The sequence below is a fragment of the Brachypodium distachyon genome, chromosome 5 (genome assembly GCF_000005505.3).
Source record: "Brachypodium distachyon strain Bd21 chromosome 5, Brachypodium_distachyon_v3.0, whole genome shotgun sequence".
Taxonomy (NCBI): Eukaryota; Viridiplantae; Streptophyta; class Magnoliopsida; order Poales; family Poaceae; genus Brachypodium; species Brachypodium distachyon.
Genome location: NC_016135.3, coordinates 25,924,831 through 25,941,066, shown reverse-complemented (window position 1 = coordinate 25,941,066; position 16,236 = coordinate 25,924,831). Strand labels below are relative to the sequence as shown.

The window sequence follows — 16,236 nt, the reverse complement described above, 5'->3', positions numbered from 1 at the left end:
TCTTGGCTACACGGCACTTCTTCTCTTTTGACGTTAAGCTACACTGCATATATTGTCTCGCAGATCACCTCGAGAAGTAACGATGTACTGTTGAATCTGCCTTTTCCTTTTTTCCTTAGAAAAATAACTCAATCAAAATCCAATTATTTATTTACTCTACAAGAACGAGCAGATCAAGTAATACATAACTTAGCGTATATATCTAGCATTAGCATACGATCATCATACATGTCTTCATAAGGTTCACGGAACATAGTAAGTGTCATGACAGTATGACACAACATTGCACGCAACGGTCATTACAGAAGCACTGCAGGGCGCTGAAATTTCATATAATACATATGCACTAATAAGTTAACAAGCCCATAAGGATGGTGCGGCCATAGATCCACCGTTAGGGTTACTAGGCAGAATCCGCTTCCGCTGTTCCATCTTGTGCAGTGAGATATTTGTACACTCTCTTGGAACATACTTGTCCCACCCTTGTGCCATCGTCGCCTACTCGATTTTCGCACTTCAAATCTTGAAGCAAAAGCTCCTTGTCGCGACCCTGTTACAAGAACATATTAAGGCACAGAGAGAGGGAATGTGCAATTTCTGCATTATTCCAGAACCTGATCAAACAGGCAGCACTCACAGTTTTACTGGGATCCATGTAAACATTCAGAAGAGATCTCATGGTAGGGTACTTCTTGTAGATTGCCAGGGCAAATCTTGGCTGGACTTTAGGGATGGCTATAAGAGACTTCATCCTGTTACAAATGATTTACTTCAAAAATTATATAGGATAGAAGAAGACATGTAACTCTGATCTGAATGTTCGAATTCAAAAATGTCGTACTCCCTCCGTCCAACAAAAGATGTCTCAAGTTTGTAAAAATTTGGACGTATCTAGACATGACTTAATGTATAAATGCATTCAAATTTAATCAAAATTGAGACATTCTTTGTTGTACGGAGGGAGTACTACATATGGATACCATAGTTGGAAGCTCAAAATGATTGATTTCACTGCAAACATAATTCCAAATTATCACTACCATGACAAACAGGATGATCATCAGATCAGATTTGGTTAAACACCATGATCACTGTAGGAGCTAGGATAGACAGCAGAACCTTGTCACTGTAGGAGCAAGCAACTCATTGTTTTCTTAGTTTACAACTATGATGAGAAGTCAGTTCCGCAGATGGAAAAGTAAGGTACTCCCTCTTTTTCAGTTTATGAGACAGTGCATATGCATTATATTGTACAAAGTAAACCACTGAATTTGTATCTGAAAGAAGTTCCTAATGGTATACTTTTGGTGGCAGTCACATGACTCCTATTTCGTTGATCAAATTGATGATCTAGCTGAAAATGAGTAAGAACCAAACTGCAATTCCTAAATAACCTTATGCAAAAAGTGAAAAATACTGGAAGTGCACACTTTATGATATATACAAAAACAGAAATAAGAAAATACTGAAAATGCAGAGCTTATATACAAAAACGAGAACCATTTCAATTATAAGTACATCTTACCAGGTGTCTTTCTTAGCCAGATCTTTATCGATGAAAGTTTTAGGTATCATCGCACCGTTAGCATGCACAGACAACCATGTGAGTGGTTTCCTGCAAAACAGTCAAGGGAAAATTAACAAAACATGCAGGCTGCATCAACATCAAGTAAAACTACGTATTTGCACCAAATGGACATCAAAATTATATTATAGAATAGAACTACATGACAATTCTTTTATGTCATATTAAGTCATTTAAAGGCATAGGTACTCTTAACATTTTACCTTGAAAGGAAACCAACATCAAGTGCAAAGTGGCTGACGCATACAACATCGAGGTCATAACAGAAGATCTTTACTATGGTTACAGAGGCCAGAAGTGTTTTTTTTTCAGCAGAGAGTTCACAGCACTAGAGCTGTGATCATAGCGTCTATCGGAACTTTGGCATACTTATGCCGAGATTTTGTGGATGTGAAAGGTGACTCAGTAACTAGTAGCCACTAGCAAAGTACCACATGAATTGAGCTTATCAAATTAAGTACATCCATTTAGTATAATCATGTGCATGGCAGTTGTACAAGGAGAAAATGCATACCCTATATGCAATTCATAATTACATTTCACGGACAAATTCTAGGAAGCTGATTGTACCAATTTGGTCAGATTTCAACATGGGAGTGCACATCTTTTTATGGTGTATAACCAAACATTTCCAAAAAGCTTCGGTAGTTTGATGTTATCATACAATAAAATCAGGAGCAAGTATATAGTGCCACAAGCAAAGAGATACATATCGGTATTACCCTTTAGTCCTTTACTATGATGGAAATGGTCTAGATATGTGACATATATACCCTCTAGTATCATAGGGATCATATAAAAGTAATTCAAATACAAGGGAGCAGAGCAAAACAAATAGTTAAATAGCCATTCTGATCTAGAAAATGTAACTTGCCTGTATTTGCAATTTGCAAGACTAGATGTCAAACCAACAACGTGCTCTGCTACTTCACCTTCATCTGTGCATTGCCTGGAGTGAACTCCAACATAGTGTGTTGCTAGTTGGCATAAAACCTAAAAATACAAATCTGTTACACATTCTAGAAAAAGTTCAGGCAAACTTCGCTACAGTTGAAAACAGACCTCTTCCACTGGTGGACGTTTCCAACTATTAGAACTGGACGGATTCCTATACTGACTTCGCTCACTAACATGTTAAAAAACAGATAGAACATGTTAGCATTATTAAATAGCAAGAGATAAATGCATTTTCTACTAATTACAAGTTACAACATTACATGAAAAAATTAAATATATATATAACACAGAAATGCTCCACTTTCTTCTTTTTCTCGTCATTCTTGCCTAATTTTCCAGGCTTGTTTGTCTGTCGGTTGTGGTTTATATAATTAACAGGACAAAAGAATACCACAATGAAGCAAACTATGTCATGTAAAGCAGTCAGAAACTCTGCATCGTCCATAGTTCAGGTGAACATAAGACAATGAAGAAGAGGAATTGCTCAAAAAAAAATTGAAGAGGAAGTCAATATTATCAGCTACTTAGCATTATTGCATAAACAAGTGAGGGGCATCGTAGACAGTTGATATACAAAATAAAGATCAATAAAAAAACTACAAGATGGTAATTTAGACATAGAGGAACCAACCGTTTATTTATGTAGTTCATCAATTTATTAGTGACGTAGCAAATAGTGAAAGTTGGATAGCGACTTTGAACTGTGTGAACATGATCCATGAAGGATCCACTGCTGATGAGATCACAGAATTCCTCAGCTTGGAGCACAAATAGAATATATGGCACTTCTGACACTGAAGCTGGGTCCTGCACACAGTAATGTCATCCTCAGAAAGATATGCCACACAACGATATTTGTGATGTGGTTATAGACTAATGATGCTGAATTTTCTATGTCACGGTACCTTGGACCTACATCCTATTGTAACCTTCTTCTATTCCTGTAGGCCTAAAATAAATGGCACGACAGGAAACTTACATTCTACTTCTGTATGGTGTGGAATGCATATATATGTTTTGTTTATATTACGGAAAACTTACATTCTACTACTGCATGATGTGGAATGTATATAGATCTTCCATTTATATTAAAACATACTCCCATATAACTTGAACATTGGATGACCTAACTGGTGCACCTATATTGACAAGCTGAAAGCCAGAATTTTACTCTGAATACACATCTACATTTCAAATGTAAAGAGGAAGCATGCATCGCTATATGACAGGTACTGTTATGAGTCATGACCAACAAGCACCTGGCCAATTTGAGGAACCTCCATCTTCCATAAAATTGATCCCCTGATTGGATTAACCTGAATTCGGTACTTGAGGTCCTTCTCCACAAATCTCGTGAGAAGAGTACCTGTTTGCAAAGGTCCAGACATCTCAGCGATAGAGAAAAGATGAACGCAAGTTTCCAATAACTGATGACTTGATAGTTTAATGGAACTAATTTAATTGTTCATGGTTTAAAATACCTCCAACTGAGCCACTTTCAATGATTGTTGAGTCAATCTCAGCGACAATAGATTTTAAAGCGTACTTTCCTGATTCCCAATCCCCTTTTTCTTTGGCATACTTCTTCTGCTCTGCCTTTTGAGCTTTCATAGATTCTTTCAGGAGCTTATTTTCCTACAAAGTAAACAATAACCCTCATATTCTGTACTCTTTGTCATGCAACAAAAGAAACATGTTCGCTAAAATGCTTTAAGTTTACGAGCCAGACCTCTCGCTGCCGTTTCTTTTCTTCATTCAACCTGTCTCTCCCTTCCTTTGTTAACCTCTTCCTTTTCTATATAATGAAATAAAGGCTTATTACTCAAGTTGCTTCATTTGTGAAACTTAAACTAACATGTTATCTTGTTCAAAGAAACAAACAAAGGGAGAGACTAACAAAAGGTCCTTCCAGACCTGTTTTTTCTTTCCTTCTGCAATCAGCTGAGGATTCCCTTCCTTGTCGTCTTCATCCTGGTCCTGCAGAGTAAGATCTTCACAGGGCGAAATCAACTTGGGCGACGGCAGTCTGTCCCCAAAGACATCCTCCTCATCACTGTCCAGAGATATCGGAGAAGAAGTTCCTGCAAGGCACAAAGAAGAGTTACACATACAGAACTCTCAGTTAGTCATACAGAACACGCAATCAAAGATTTTCGAGTCTCAAAAGTTAAGAAGCAGAAGAAAAACCTGGGACACGGGACGGCCCAGGCTGTCCAGCCAAGGACGAGGTGGTGAAGCCCATCATCTCATTGTAAAGACTGTCGGGGTGAGTAGATGCTGGGAGAGGCGATCCCGGGATCTCGAAAATGCCAGTAGCGCGGCCGGTCGAGCTCGAGACAGCAAAACCAGCACGCAAGTCCGAGCTCGGGAGGTCGAAGCCAGCGTGGAAGTCCGAGCTCGGGAGGTCGAAACCAGAAGGGAAGTCCGAGGTCGCGAGGTCAGAACCAGGCGCGGCCGCGCCAACGGCGGACCGAGCGCCGAGCAGCGAGCAAGGGACGAAAGACGGCGGGGTGTCGTCGTCGAGGACGATGGGGGACACGAGCGTCCCGCGCCGCTTCGGGACGGGCGAGGGAGTGGCGAATGCGTCGAGGGAGTCCTGGGAACCCGCGGACGAGGGAGCCGCGTAGACGGCGCGGGCGCGCTTGTAGAGGGAAGGGGCAGAGCCCGCGGTGGAGTACTCGTCGTCGTCGTCGTCGATGAGGTGGACCACGTCGTCGGGGAGCCGAGGAGGGGCCATCGCCGGTTGGGGCTTGGCCTGGGGTTTGGGGCGCTCCGATTTGGGGATTGGAGATTCGTGGGCCTCTGTAGAGACGAGAGGGGGGGGTTGTAGTAGGGCGCTGGGTAGTAGACGTTGGAATTATTTTTGAGATGGCAGTGCAATTCTGCCACGTGGTGGCGAGTAGATGGGGAGGGCGGTCGTTTTAATTTCGCGGGTTTCGCGGGGATAGGCGGGTGTGGGCGCCTGGGCGGCCGCGGCAGGCTTTTGCCGGGCCTAGTTGGTACGGCACGCGAGTTCGCCCATTCGGCCCAGGCCCATCTTCCAGGCCGCTCGGGCCTGCCTCTGCCCGGAGAAAAAAATAAAGAAATGTATTGACTGTTGAGAGGGCAGTCGAGCATTCATGAGCGCAGGCCATCGTTTCTCCCTTTCTCGTTTTCTTTGCGTTGCAGGGCATGGGAGCGAGGAGCTCACATTGACATTGTCGCCTACGCAAAGCAACTGACTCAGCAGCAGCATGCGAGCTAGTACTCAGTAGCAGTACGCGGCGTCGCAGCCAGCACGCGTCGCGCCATTGTAAACTGTGGACACCGATAACGTGAGCGAGCGAGACAAGAAACAGAACACAAGTTCGCTCAGAGAGAAGAGTGCAAGGCACGTACGTACTCGGCCTGCGCAGCAACGCACAGTGCAGGAGCACAGAACAGAGCCATCGGAAGGAAAAGCCAGGCGTGGAACTAGCGGCCGGCTGGTTCAGTTCCAAGCTTTCGCTGGCTTGCTGCTGCGCCGATGCACGTGTGGAATTAAGCCAAACCCAAAATGCCAGGCGTGGCATGCATCTTTTTTTGTACGAAAAAAAAATCTTGCACTTGTTACCCCCATGAAACCGATACGATAAACATGCATGAAGTCACGTACGTGTCATTCCATGAACCCCCAGAGTAATCAAAAAAGAGAGGGTGCGATCCAAATTGGAGCCGGCGCATTGTGCGGTATCTCCCAGCTGCGAACGGAGAGCAGGCCACAGATGAGCGGTGTTGTCCCTTTGCCCGAAGCACGCAAAGTCCCAGCAGGCGGCGATTTCCCGCCTCCTGATCAAGCGGCGTTGCTCAAAGACGATTTTGTCATAGATGAAACGCAATTCGTTCTTAACCTCTGGCGATCCTCGTCCATGACCGGCCGGCGCGCACACGGCCGAGCTCTTGTCCCCAAGCAACAGCACCCACTGTTCTCCGATGCCCTCTAACTTCTCCGCCGCCGCCTTCTCCGCGCCGAGGCCAAGCTTGTACACGCAGAAAGAGCTCTCTCGCCGTACACGTACTGGCGGTAGATATGGAGGACGTAGGGGCGCTCCGACGGCCAATACTTCCTCGCCACCAGCAAGACGTCGCCGCTCGGTGTTACTGCGAGGTACCGGCGATAGCCTGGTCTGTGGCGAAGAGGCACCCGTGCGCGGAGCCCGCGAGGACGATGGCGTCGTCGTGCGGGAGCGGCATGTGCGGACGGTGGTGTCTGTGGACGGGGAAAAGAGATAGAGCGGCGCCGCTGCGGCGTTGTCGGGGTCGGGCCGAGGGTAGAGCAGGCAGGGGGGTTGCTGCTTGGACGACGGGAGGCGGAGCCGGCGGAACGTGGCGTAGGTGGAGCGCCAGTGGGAGCAGACGTCGCTCGACCGGACGACGTCGAGGGCGTCCATGGCCGACATGGCGATCAGCAGCATGTCCTCCGGCAACTCGGCCCAGGTCACCGCCTCGTCGGCAGGTGTTTCTCTAAGGAACCCAATACTTGCATTGCTGAATCATCATCTAGTCTGGTTACAACTCAAGGATTCATGGAGAAGATGAGGAACACGAGGAGGAAGAAGAAGCAACACACGTCCTAAGTCACGCCTCGGCCGAAGCCGCCGTCAAGTCCCTTCCTAGCCAACCTCCTTGTTGCCGACATTCCTGTATTTGTATTGCGGCTCGTACTTTGATACCGGGCCGTAGCCCATGAACGATATGGCCCAATGTGCAGCCCAGCCGAAAGGGTGAAGGTCGTTGACAGTTTCTTTCATGGCCGCCGCGCACATCGTATAGATCTAGGCTACTCTTCCTCCTCCTAGTCCTAGTTAGGGCATCCCCGATTGGATTTACATTATTTTAGGACTCCTACCGTCCTACCTATGGGGAAAAGGAGCGTACCTAATCGGCACCGCATAATTAACACCCCTAATTGATGTGTCAACTGTGCTTAATTTAGAGACAGAGCAGATCGATTCGTAGATACTACTACTTCCGTTTCATAAAAATTGGCGCGGCTTTGAAAGAAGGGAGTAGATCCTCACCGCGGGGATAGGCCGGTGTGTGTGGTGGCGGAGGGAATAGGCGGCGCCACCGCGCCAGGCTTAGCTTAGCCCAGGCCTGTCAGTACAACGCGAGTTCGGGCAATTCGGCCCAGGGCCAGAACACGTTGATTCAGGGCAGGCCACACTCTCGTTTTCTTGCAGGGCATGTGAGCGAGGAGGAGCACAGGTTGCCACATACCGTCTCACACAACTGTCTCAGCAGCAGCATGGGAGGGAGCTGGTATGCACGCTGCGTCGCAGTCAGCACGCGTCGCGCCATTATAAGACTGTGGAGACTGACAGCGTAAGCAAGGGAGCCAAGCAACAAAACAGAAGTCGCTCAGAGAGAAGAGTCCAAGGCACGTGCGTCCTCACTCGACCTACGCAGCGCAATGCACAATGCAGGCGCACAGACAGAAGGCAGCAGGAACGGCTTTCGGGGCCGGTCAGTCACGCAGGAGCCACGGCAAGGGAAAGCCAAGCGTGGAACAGAGAAATAAAAAGGGAGTAAAGCGTGCCCGTGGACTAGCGGCCGGCCCGACCGAGGCTGCCTTTTGGTTCAGTTTCAAGCTTTCGCTCGTTTGTTGCTGCCTGCGCCGATGCATGTGGAAGCCAAATGACAAAGGCGTAGCATGCATGCACGCACGCAGGTTGGTTCGAGCCTGCAGGCAGGCTTTTCATGCGTACGGTTAAATAATTACACGTCGCGGCTTTTTTCTCCCTCTTCAAAAGGTCTCGCCGATGCGACCATGGTCTAATATACGCACTACCTCGGCCTTTTCAAGAACCTGATATACGCACTGCCTTCGCCTCTGTTTCGATGGAACTTGGAGCAGGCAGTGAGAGCTTTTTTTGTGGACTACTCGTACACTTTGGCCATCATACGTTTCAAGGAAAACTGAAGAACAACTTTATTTCGACAGCTCAATAAACTGTTGTTTGATCGACCGATAACCATTTTCAGAGCTATTTCCTCCGTTTTATAATTCTTGTCGAAATATTATATGTATCTAGACGTTTTTAAAAAATAAATACATTCATTTTTGGACAAATTTGAGACAAAAATTATGTAACGGAGGAAGTATGTTAGACAGAATGAACTACTTAGTATACAGTACTACCCCCCGTTAGGGAACAGTCATACACTTCTAGCTACCTGGGTTTCATACATGACATACTGACAAAGGAACAGCTAAGCCTCTCTGAGTCCGATCACAACGGCTCCTACTGTATCGGTCCTTGGACTCTGAAAGACCGACAAGAGCTCAAGGAAAAGGTACCCAAGCTTGTCCCCTCTGAAGAACAATGGAAGTCTTCAGTAGAGCTTGCAAGTATTCCGATTCAGAAATTTCTGCTGGATAATAACACACCTGATTTCTACGTATTTTCCATGGAGCTGCAAGAGTAATCGCAAGATCGAGTTGGTGGGTTGACAGGGTTCTGCATACTATTCTCCTGGAGCAACAAAACAGTTGGCTTTGGAACCAAAAAATGTTCTCCTGGAGAAATCATCTGCAAAAACTACTAGCAAAACAGAACAGAGCAGAAGACACGGAACCAACGAAAGGAGAGCAACTAACTCACTAATGAATTTAATCGAGCTCTAGTCAACTAGCAAGCACATCACTAACACATACACACCCTACGGCACACAAACAAGCTCGTCAAATCGTCAATCACTCCAATAACTACGAAGAAAAGAAGCGCGTCGTAAAGTTGGACGACGAGGAGGAGGCCCTGTTGGCGTCCATGGCCATCATCCCGGACCACGCCGACATCGACGACGGCCGGCCATCGACGAACCCGAACGCCGGCGGTGGTGGGCACGCCAGCACGCCCAGCGGCGGCAGCTTCCGCATCATGGACAGCGGCGGCGAGGAGGAGAACCCCCCTCCCTCCTCTTCCTCTTCCGTGATAACCCCGCATGCCGACGGCGAGGCCTCCGGCGTCTCGTACACCGGGTTCGAAATGCGCACGAATCCGCCACCGCCGCTGTGCGAAGCGGCGTAGGAGGAGCCGGTGGACGGCGGAGACCATGTCCAGTTGGCGGCGGCCTCGAGCTTGGGGATGGCGAGGAGGAGGTCCTTGCGGCATGCCGGGGCGCTCATGACGCCGTGCGCGTAGTAGAACGGCGGGGTGCTCGAGAAAGCCTCGTGCGTGGTGGCCGTCGTCGCCGTGGTGGCCACGGACGCATCGTCGGCTGCGGGGGTGAAGGAAGGCGGGGACTCGAGCTTGGGCCTTTTGTGCGGAGCCTCCATGTCCGCGTGGCGGAGGCGGCGGCGGCGGAGGTGGGAGCAGAGGAGGTCGGCAAGGAGGAGGACGAGGACGGTGAGGAAGACGGCGAGGCTGAGCGCCACCATGACGCACACCCCCACCGTCAGCCTCGACATCCCGTCCGTGAACATCACGCCCTCCGCCTCAGCTCCCCCAAGCTCTCGCTTCTCAGCACTCAGGTACTCGGGTGGTGCGCGTGCTACTGTGCTGAGCTTGGCTTGCAACAAGTACAGTGGTCACTGGTCAGCTGAAAGTTCCGGTCCCGACGACACGGCTAAAATACTCCCTCTGGTAATCTCGTTTGGATTAGCTACCTAGGCTGCCTACTCTCCTTGTCTTAATCTAATCCGCTGCTAGTACGGCAGTGCTACCTGCTTGTCCCGTCTCGTAACGATCAACTGCCGTGGCTGTCAGCGAGGCGAGAGTTGGTGCTTCCAAGAGCTAGGGGCTAGTGCGGTTAGCATCCATTAGATTATGGTGCTCTTTGTTTCAGAAACCACGAGGTTGCCGCTGCCGCGAACCCCTTTCGGTGGTGGTGAAGGGGCCCCGCGTGCGAACGACGATGTAGGGCAGAGTTTGTCAGCCGGAGTTGATCTCCCGAGCTGGGTAAAGACCCCAGTGTCTGTGTTAATCGGTGCGTGATCGATCATCGGGTGTCGAGAAAGGAGCTTAGACGGGGTGGGATGTTGCCGGGAGGTCGTCGATCTGCAGCTGATTACACTATTACAGGTGCCCATCCAAAGATTCTGCGGTTTCTGCAGCTGCTCTGACCGCGCGAGGCACGATCGAGGACGAGTCTTTTCTTCATCATTTGACGGGGGGGTCAGGGGTATTGACTGATGCTCTTGCCCGTACATCGTGATTGGCGTTTGGCAAAGTCATCGTCTTGGTCGCTGTGGTTCAAGCAGGCGTGAGCTCACGTGTCACTTTTCCTTACTTTTTGGCGAATGTGTTAGTCGGTGCATTGTACTCTTGGTTTTCGAAAATAAAACTACGAAAATGTTTTTTTTTCAGCAAGAAGGTAATTCTCAAAGAAGTCCGTGGTACTTCTCATGTCATGTGAACGTGAATTGTCTTTCATCTGGCTTCATATGAAAACTAATAATAGATGGCATCCACGTGGCAGCCTATTGCTCTTGCTCCTATATCACATTGTCACGGACGATTTATCGTACAATCGCAGACGCTCCCAACATCCCAACACGCACGTACACTCACCCCTATAACTGCGTGCACACACATCTTACCACCACGAGCACTTCCTATCTCACCAACTATTCTCTCACTGTGTGTTTTTGATATAAGAGTGACAATCGACTCAGCCAGCATGTCATGCCAATGTCACTTGGCTAAAAGGATGACACATCATAGCAAACTCAACTTTTTTTGACAGCACATAGCAAGATCAACAAATAACAAGTGGATGACTCTGCTTCATAGTATGTTGTTTGTTGGAGGTATAGAGGAAAGTACATATTTAATCCCTTATTATAACTTGACCTCCTGACTTCCTCCCTTGTCTACTTCTTTCCCCTGCGTGAATTTGATTCTTATTGACATGTGTATAATTTTTTTCACGAACATCGATTTATTAGTAACCATCGACAACGAGACAAAGAGTTCTAAAAATTTCAACACCGGACTCCCCTGCAAATGGAGTACTACGTGTCTTGTACTTCGTAGTTTTTATCTCGGAGTATTTTAAAACGAGCGGAGTTTTTATCTCGAAACGGCAAACAAACATGTTCAGCCTTCGAATCCACTCCGTCGAGTTCCCCGACGCCATCGCCGACCGCACCACTGCCGGAGCCGACGAAGTCGGCACCAGCAGCGGCGCCCCCGGTTGCATAACCGCGTCTAGCCCCATCTCCCCGCGCTCCGGTCACCCTCTCCCCTCCACCGCCTCCCCCACGACACCTCTCGAGCTGCCCGGCGCAACCTCCGCCGCGTCGGCACGAAACCCTAGGATCCAGCACACCCGCGGCATCCTGCACCTCTACCGCTCCTCCACCTCCTCGCCCGCTTCGTCCTACGCCTCCGCCGTCGCCGCCACTCCCTCCTCGTCCTCCTACTCCGGGCCGACCGCCCCACAGCTCCCCTGCGACTCTCTGCTCCCGGTAACAATTTCCGCCTCGGTTTCTTACTAATCCGCTCGTTTCCGTGCGTGCTCATGCCTGATTTCCCGTCTTTTCCCAGTCATGGCGCGGCACGCGGCTCCTGGTGCTCGCCGTCCCGACCCGCGTCTCGTCAGACGACTTTGTACGCTTCTGCGGCCCTTATGTTGAGCACGCCTCCGATATTCGTGTGATCAGGTGAATGTCATATTGAATTCGGAGCCGATTGCATCTGATTCTGCGCGTAAGGCAGTAGTTTTCTTATACATGCCGTTATGACCACAGTGATGATGGGGTGGAGGACCGGTACAGTGTGCTTGTGGAGTTTGAGGATCAGAAGAGTGCTGATGGATTCTACCTGGACCTGAATGGTTGGAGGTTCTCTTCATCGGAGGTTGTTAAGATTATCCATTGGGTGTTGGTTTAGTTTGTTGATCTTCTGTGGTACTGCTGCTGAATTTGGGAATTTCACTTGTTGTTCCATGGTGCAGGTGGAGGTGTGCCATGTTCTGTTTATAGTTGCCGTGCAGTACACATCGTCAGCCGAGATCGCGGTCATTCCACCAGTTGGATCTACTGAGCTCCCGACATGTCCTGTTTGCATAGGTGAGCTTATTGCTGTTTCTTGTTTCCCCTTTAAGGATACACACATGCTAGTATGACATCATAATTGGATTTTCTGCATTGCGTATTTACTGTTAGTTATGTCCCTCTAGCTGCATCAGTTTCCAATTGTAATCTCAAAAAAATTGACGAGGCGTTTCTCTGATGAGAAATGACACCTGTGAGGTTGATAAGCTCAGCAAACATAAAAATGTTTTCTACTGAGTTTTAATCTCATAAAGTGTGTATTAACCTTATGTTTAAGGTTTGGTTTCTTACAGTAAAATAATGTTTTATACACGAACGTCTGTTGTTTAAAATCAATTTTTTTTTATATACCAACGTTCCATTTTCTTTACCATTTTCAATTTTCAGAATTTGTTGGCTTTCATTTTAGCTATCTGGATGACCTTTCTGTTCCTTACCATCTTTTATGTGTTTGATGAATCAGAAAGATTGGATCAAGATATCAGTGGAATTGTGGCAACGAACTGTGATCATTCTTTCCAGTGTTCATGTGTTTCAATGTGGGTCAGTTCATCTTGTCCGGTAATGAAGGATCTTTCTTACAATCTCTGTTTTACTTGGTCATAGGGCAACTAGCAATCACTTTGTTATGGACACAAGTGATATTTTCTTCTAGTTTTTTGGCACTGCAATGGATTGGCCACTGGAGACTCTCGTTTACATGTGCTTCTGACTTTGAATAGTCATCCATAGGAACTTTTCATGAAGTTGCTGAAATGCCATATGAATGTCAAATATACAATAATTTGTGACCAGGAGATCACCCATTTCGCTTTATTTGAAGTTGCGAAGACATGGAATCTAATCAGCTCCAGATGTATTTGCAGAATATCAAACATCGTGTATGGTTTGCTGTTCACCATGGCATAAGAATATATTGATTGTTCGTTGAAGCTATTTGAATCTAATCTATTCATATTGACCTTCACTGTAATTTACTGGTCTTAAGTAAATGAACAAATGCTGGCTTTTGGGTACAATCATATTCTTGCCAACACTCTAACCTTATGGAACTATACAGTTATATTACCTGTGTATTGAGTTTCTTGTCTTTCTATTAGTAAACTTTGGATCTCAAGCATCACTTGCCTTGTTCATATTTGTTTCCGTTTCAGGTTTGTCAGTTTTGTCAGAAGTTGTCTGAAACTCCTACAGATCCTACATGTTCTGTTTGTCAGACCTCTGAAAACCTCTGGATCTGTGTGATATGTGGTTTTGTTGGATGTGGAAGGTATGCACACTTACTGACTGAAAATATATATTTTATCTGTGTTGAAGACTCGATAGTTAATGAACTATCTGAAGAATGAGGGACCTGCTTTCATTTCACACGTGTAGTTAATGTGCTGCATTGCTGCCCCAGTAACTAGGTTACATTTCTACTGCTCAGACTCTCCTTAATACACGGTTTTGTTGCATGTATCATAAGTTATTTCCTCCTGGACGTTTTTTTAATTCAGAACTAGTAGTCACGATGCTATCCTATGCACAAAGCGTGCCAAAGAATTTAACATGATTGTTTAATCTGACGTACATGGTAGAAGTTAGAATTTAATGAAAATTACATTAGAAGTTAATTATATGATTGCTTAAACTTATCTCATCATTCCCAATCGACCGTCCCTTTATCGGTTTGCTTGTTATAGGTATAAAGAAGGCCATGCAATTAGGCACTGGAAAGGCACTCAGCACTGCTATTCTCTCGATTTGGAAACTCAGCGTGTTTGGGATTATGTCGGTGACAGCTATGTTCATCGACTTAATCACTCAAAAAGCGATGTGAAGCATGCCAAGTTCAAGTCAAAGTGTGAGTATTCTGGTGACAACTGTGTGAACTGCTCATGCAATGATCACTCAGATATGGGTGGAGCTATATTCAGCAGCAAAACAGAAACAGTAAGATTTTTTGTTATTTGCAATCTATGTAATACCTCATTGGTAATCTTGTTCCTCAAATTCACAAGTTCTACTCTCCTAATAGATCGTGGATGAATACAACCGTGTTCTTGCAAGCCAACTTGAAACCCAAAGAGAGGTGCAGTCATCTTTATTTTTGCACACGCTTTGATGCCACTATCCACTTTGGTGTTCCAGAGCTCCTTATATTGTTTCTTTGGTTATGAAGTTGTTATACATGGAAGTGTAGTTTATATCTGATGCATTTGTCGACAGTACTATGAGGCTCTTCTGTCAGAGGCTAAGAAAGAAAGGGAACAGCACATTTCTGTTGCTGTGGATAAAGCTGTAAACGATAAGCTTCAAGAGATGCAACTTAAGCTTGAAAATTTAGCGTTGGAGAAAAAGAAAGTTGCAGAAGTGAGCATATTTAAATCATCCATCTTTCAGTTATTATAAGCACTGACAAACTTGGCATGACTGCTCACTTTCGGCTTTTATCCTGTAGATGAATGAAAAACTCACGAAGAGCCAGGATATATGGCGCCAGACAGTAAAAGGAATAGAGGAAAGGTATGTTTTCATCCGTCCGCCCAAAATAGTAGAAGCTGGCTACATACTACCATTCAAGATGTATTATGAGAGGTCAAATACTGATAATTTTTGGGGCACGTTATATTTATAGCTATAGTTGCTTGCAATGATCACTAAAGAATTGATTTCGTGATTATAAATATTTTCAGGATCTATAGGATGCTTCAATATTATCCTTTATCTAATAAATTCATTAAAAAATGCCACAAGTTTGCCCTTATACCTTTTGTTAAATCTGCACTAACAGGGAGAGGGCACAACTGAAGCTGAAGGATGACACGATTATTGATCTGGAAGAACAGGTGCTTATTATTGTCCCTGTTTCTTATAAAAGCTACCGTAGAGGTAAGGGCATTTGTTAACACGTGCTTTACAATTTCCTGCAGATAAAAGATTTCAAATATAACATCAAGTTACAGAAGTCGATACAGAAGAATGCACACGCTGATGACCTCCAAGGAGGTATGCTGGTGCCGTTGGCTATGGAATCCGACTCCGGAAAGGGTAAAAGGTCGTCAAGAACAAGCAGGAGGAGGAATTAGTGGTAGGTAGCTAAGCTTTGCTAAAAGTTGACAGCATGAACCTGCAGCAGTGACGCACATGCTGTATATATATGTAATAGTGCAGCACTGCAGTGTCTTGACTAGCCGCATACTGTTCTGAAGCGTGATAAGGTACTACAGCATTTTTATTTTTATTTTGCGAAAAGTACTACAGCATTGTTGGTACTTGGTATCCTCTCAGCGCTAGTCTGTACCAATCAAGAAACGCACGTGAAGATCATCGATCATACCACTCGTGCGTGCACGTAGGTTGGTGCTTGATGTTGTTTTCAGAGCCACGTGTATGCATGCACCGTGGGGCATCGCAGGCAGTACAAGCAAACGTCTCGGAGGGACGGACTGCTGCATGCATCAGCGTCATCTGCCCTCCGTTACATGTATCTAGACATATTTTAGACATAAATACATCCATATTTGAGCAAATTTGAGTCACTTGATATGGGACGGAAGGGGTATAAACAGTGCCTTCACTATGGTTAGGCTTGTTAGGGTGCATGCATCTTTGTTAGATGTTTATCTTTGTTAGATGATTTTTTTACCAGACTTTGTTAGACGGTTATCTAGATCGCCAGGATACCAAATTA

General features: G+C 46.2%; 3 protein-coding genes across 3 annotated transcripts; 1 reads left to right on the top strand and 2 right to left on the bottom strand.

The window, feature by feature from the left end:
* Window positions 1-173: 173 nt before the first annotated feature.
* On the bottom strand, window positions 174-5,361 carry LOC100834151 (crossover junction endonuclease EME1). The gene is made up of 11 exons (XM_003579342.4): window positions 4,730-5,361; window positions 4,457-4,623; window positions 4,272-4,337; window positions 4,024-4,177; window positions 3,802-3,908; window positions 3,174-3,349; window positions 2,648-2,711; window positions 2,460-2,578; window positions 1,526-1,615; window positions 638-752; window positions 174-550 (listed from the first exon to the last, which is right to left on the bottom strand). The coding sequence occupies exons 1-11, from the start codon at window positions 5,277-5,279 to the stop codon at window positions 404-406; spliced, it is 1,755 nt and encodes a 584-aa protein (XP_003579390.1). The 5' UTR covers window positions 5,280-5,361; the 3' UTR covers window positions 174-403.
* A 3,712-nt stretch (window positions 5,362-9,073) lies between these two features.
* Window positions 9,074-10,870, bottom strand: LOC104585451. The gene has a single exon (XM_010242221.3). It carries the CDS (start codon window positions 9,984-9,986, stop codon window positions 9,270-9,272), a length of 717 nt encoding a protein of 238 aa, XP_010240523.1. The 5' UTR covers window positions 9,987-10,870; the 3' UTR covers window positions 9,074-9,269.
* Window positions 10,871-11,573: 703 nt separating this feature from the next.
* On the top strand, window positions 11,574-15,824 carry LOC100833841 (BRCA1-associated protein). Its single transcript, XM_010242220.3, has 12 exons — window positions 11,574-11,972; window positions 12,052-12,167; window positions 12,255-12,363; window positions 12,461-12,575; window positions 13,024-13,121; window positions 13,715-13,830; window positions 14,246-14,495; window positions 14,581-14,634; window positions 14,772-14,915; window positions 15,004-15,068; window positions 15,337-15,391; window positions 15,476-15,824. Exons 1-12 carry the CDS (start codon window positions 11,598-11,600, stop codon window positions 15,629-15,631), a joined length of 1,653 nt encoding a protein of 550 aa, XP_010240522.1. The 5' UTR covers window positions 11,574-11,597; the 3' UTR covers window positions 15,632-15,824.
* Window positions 15,825-16,236: the final 412 nt, after the last annotated feature.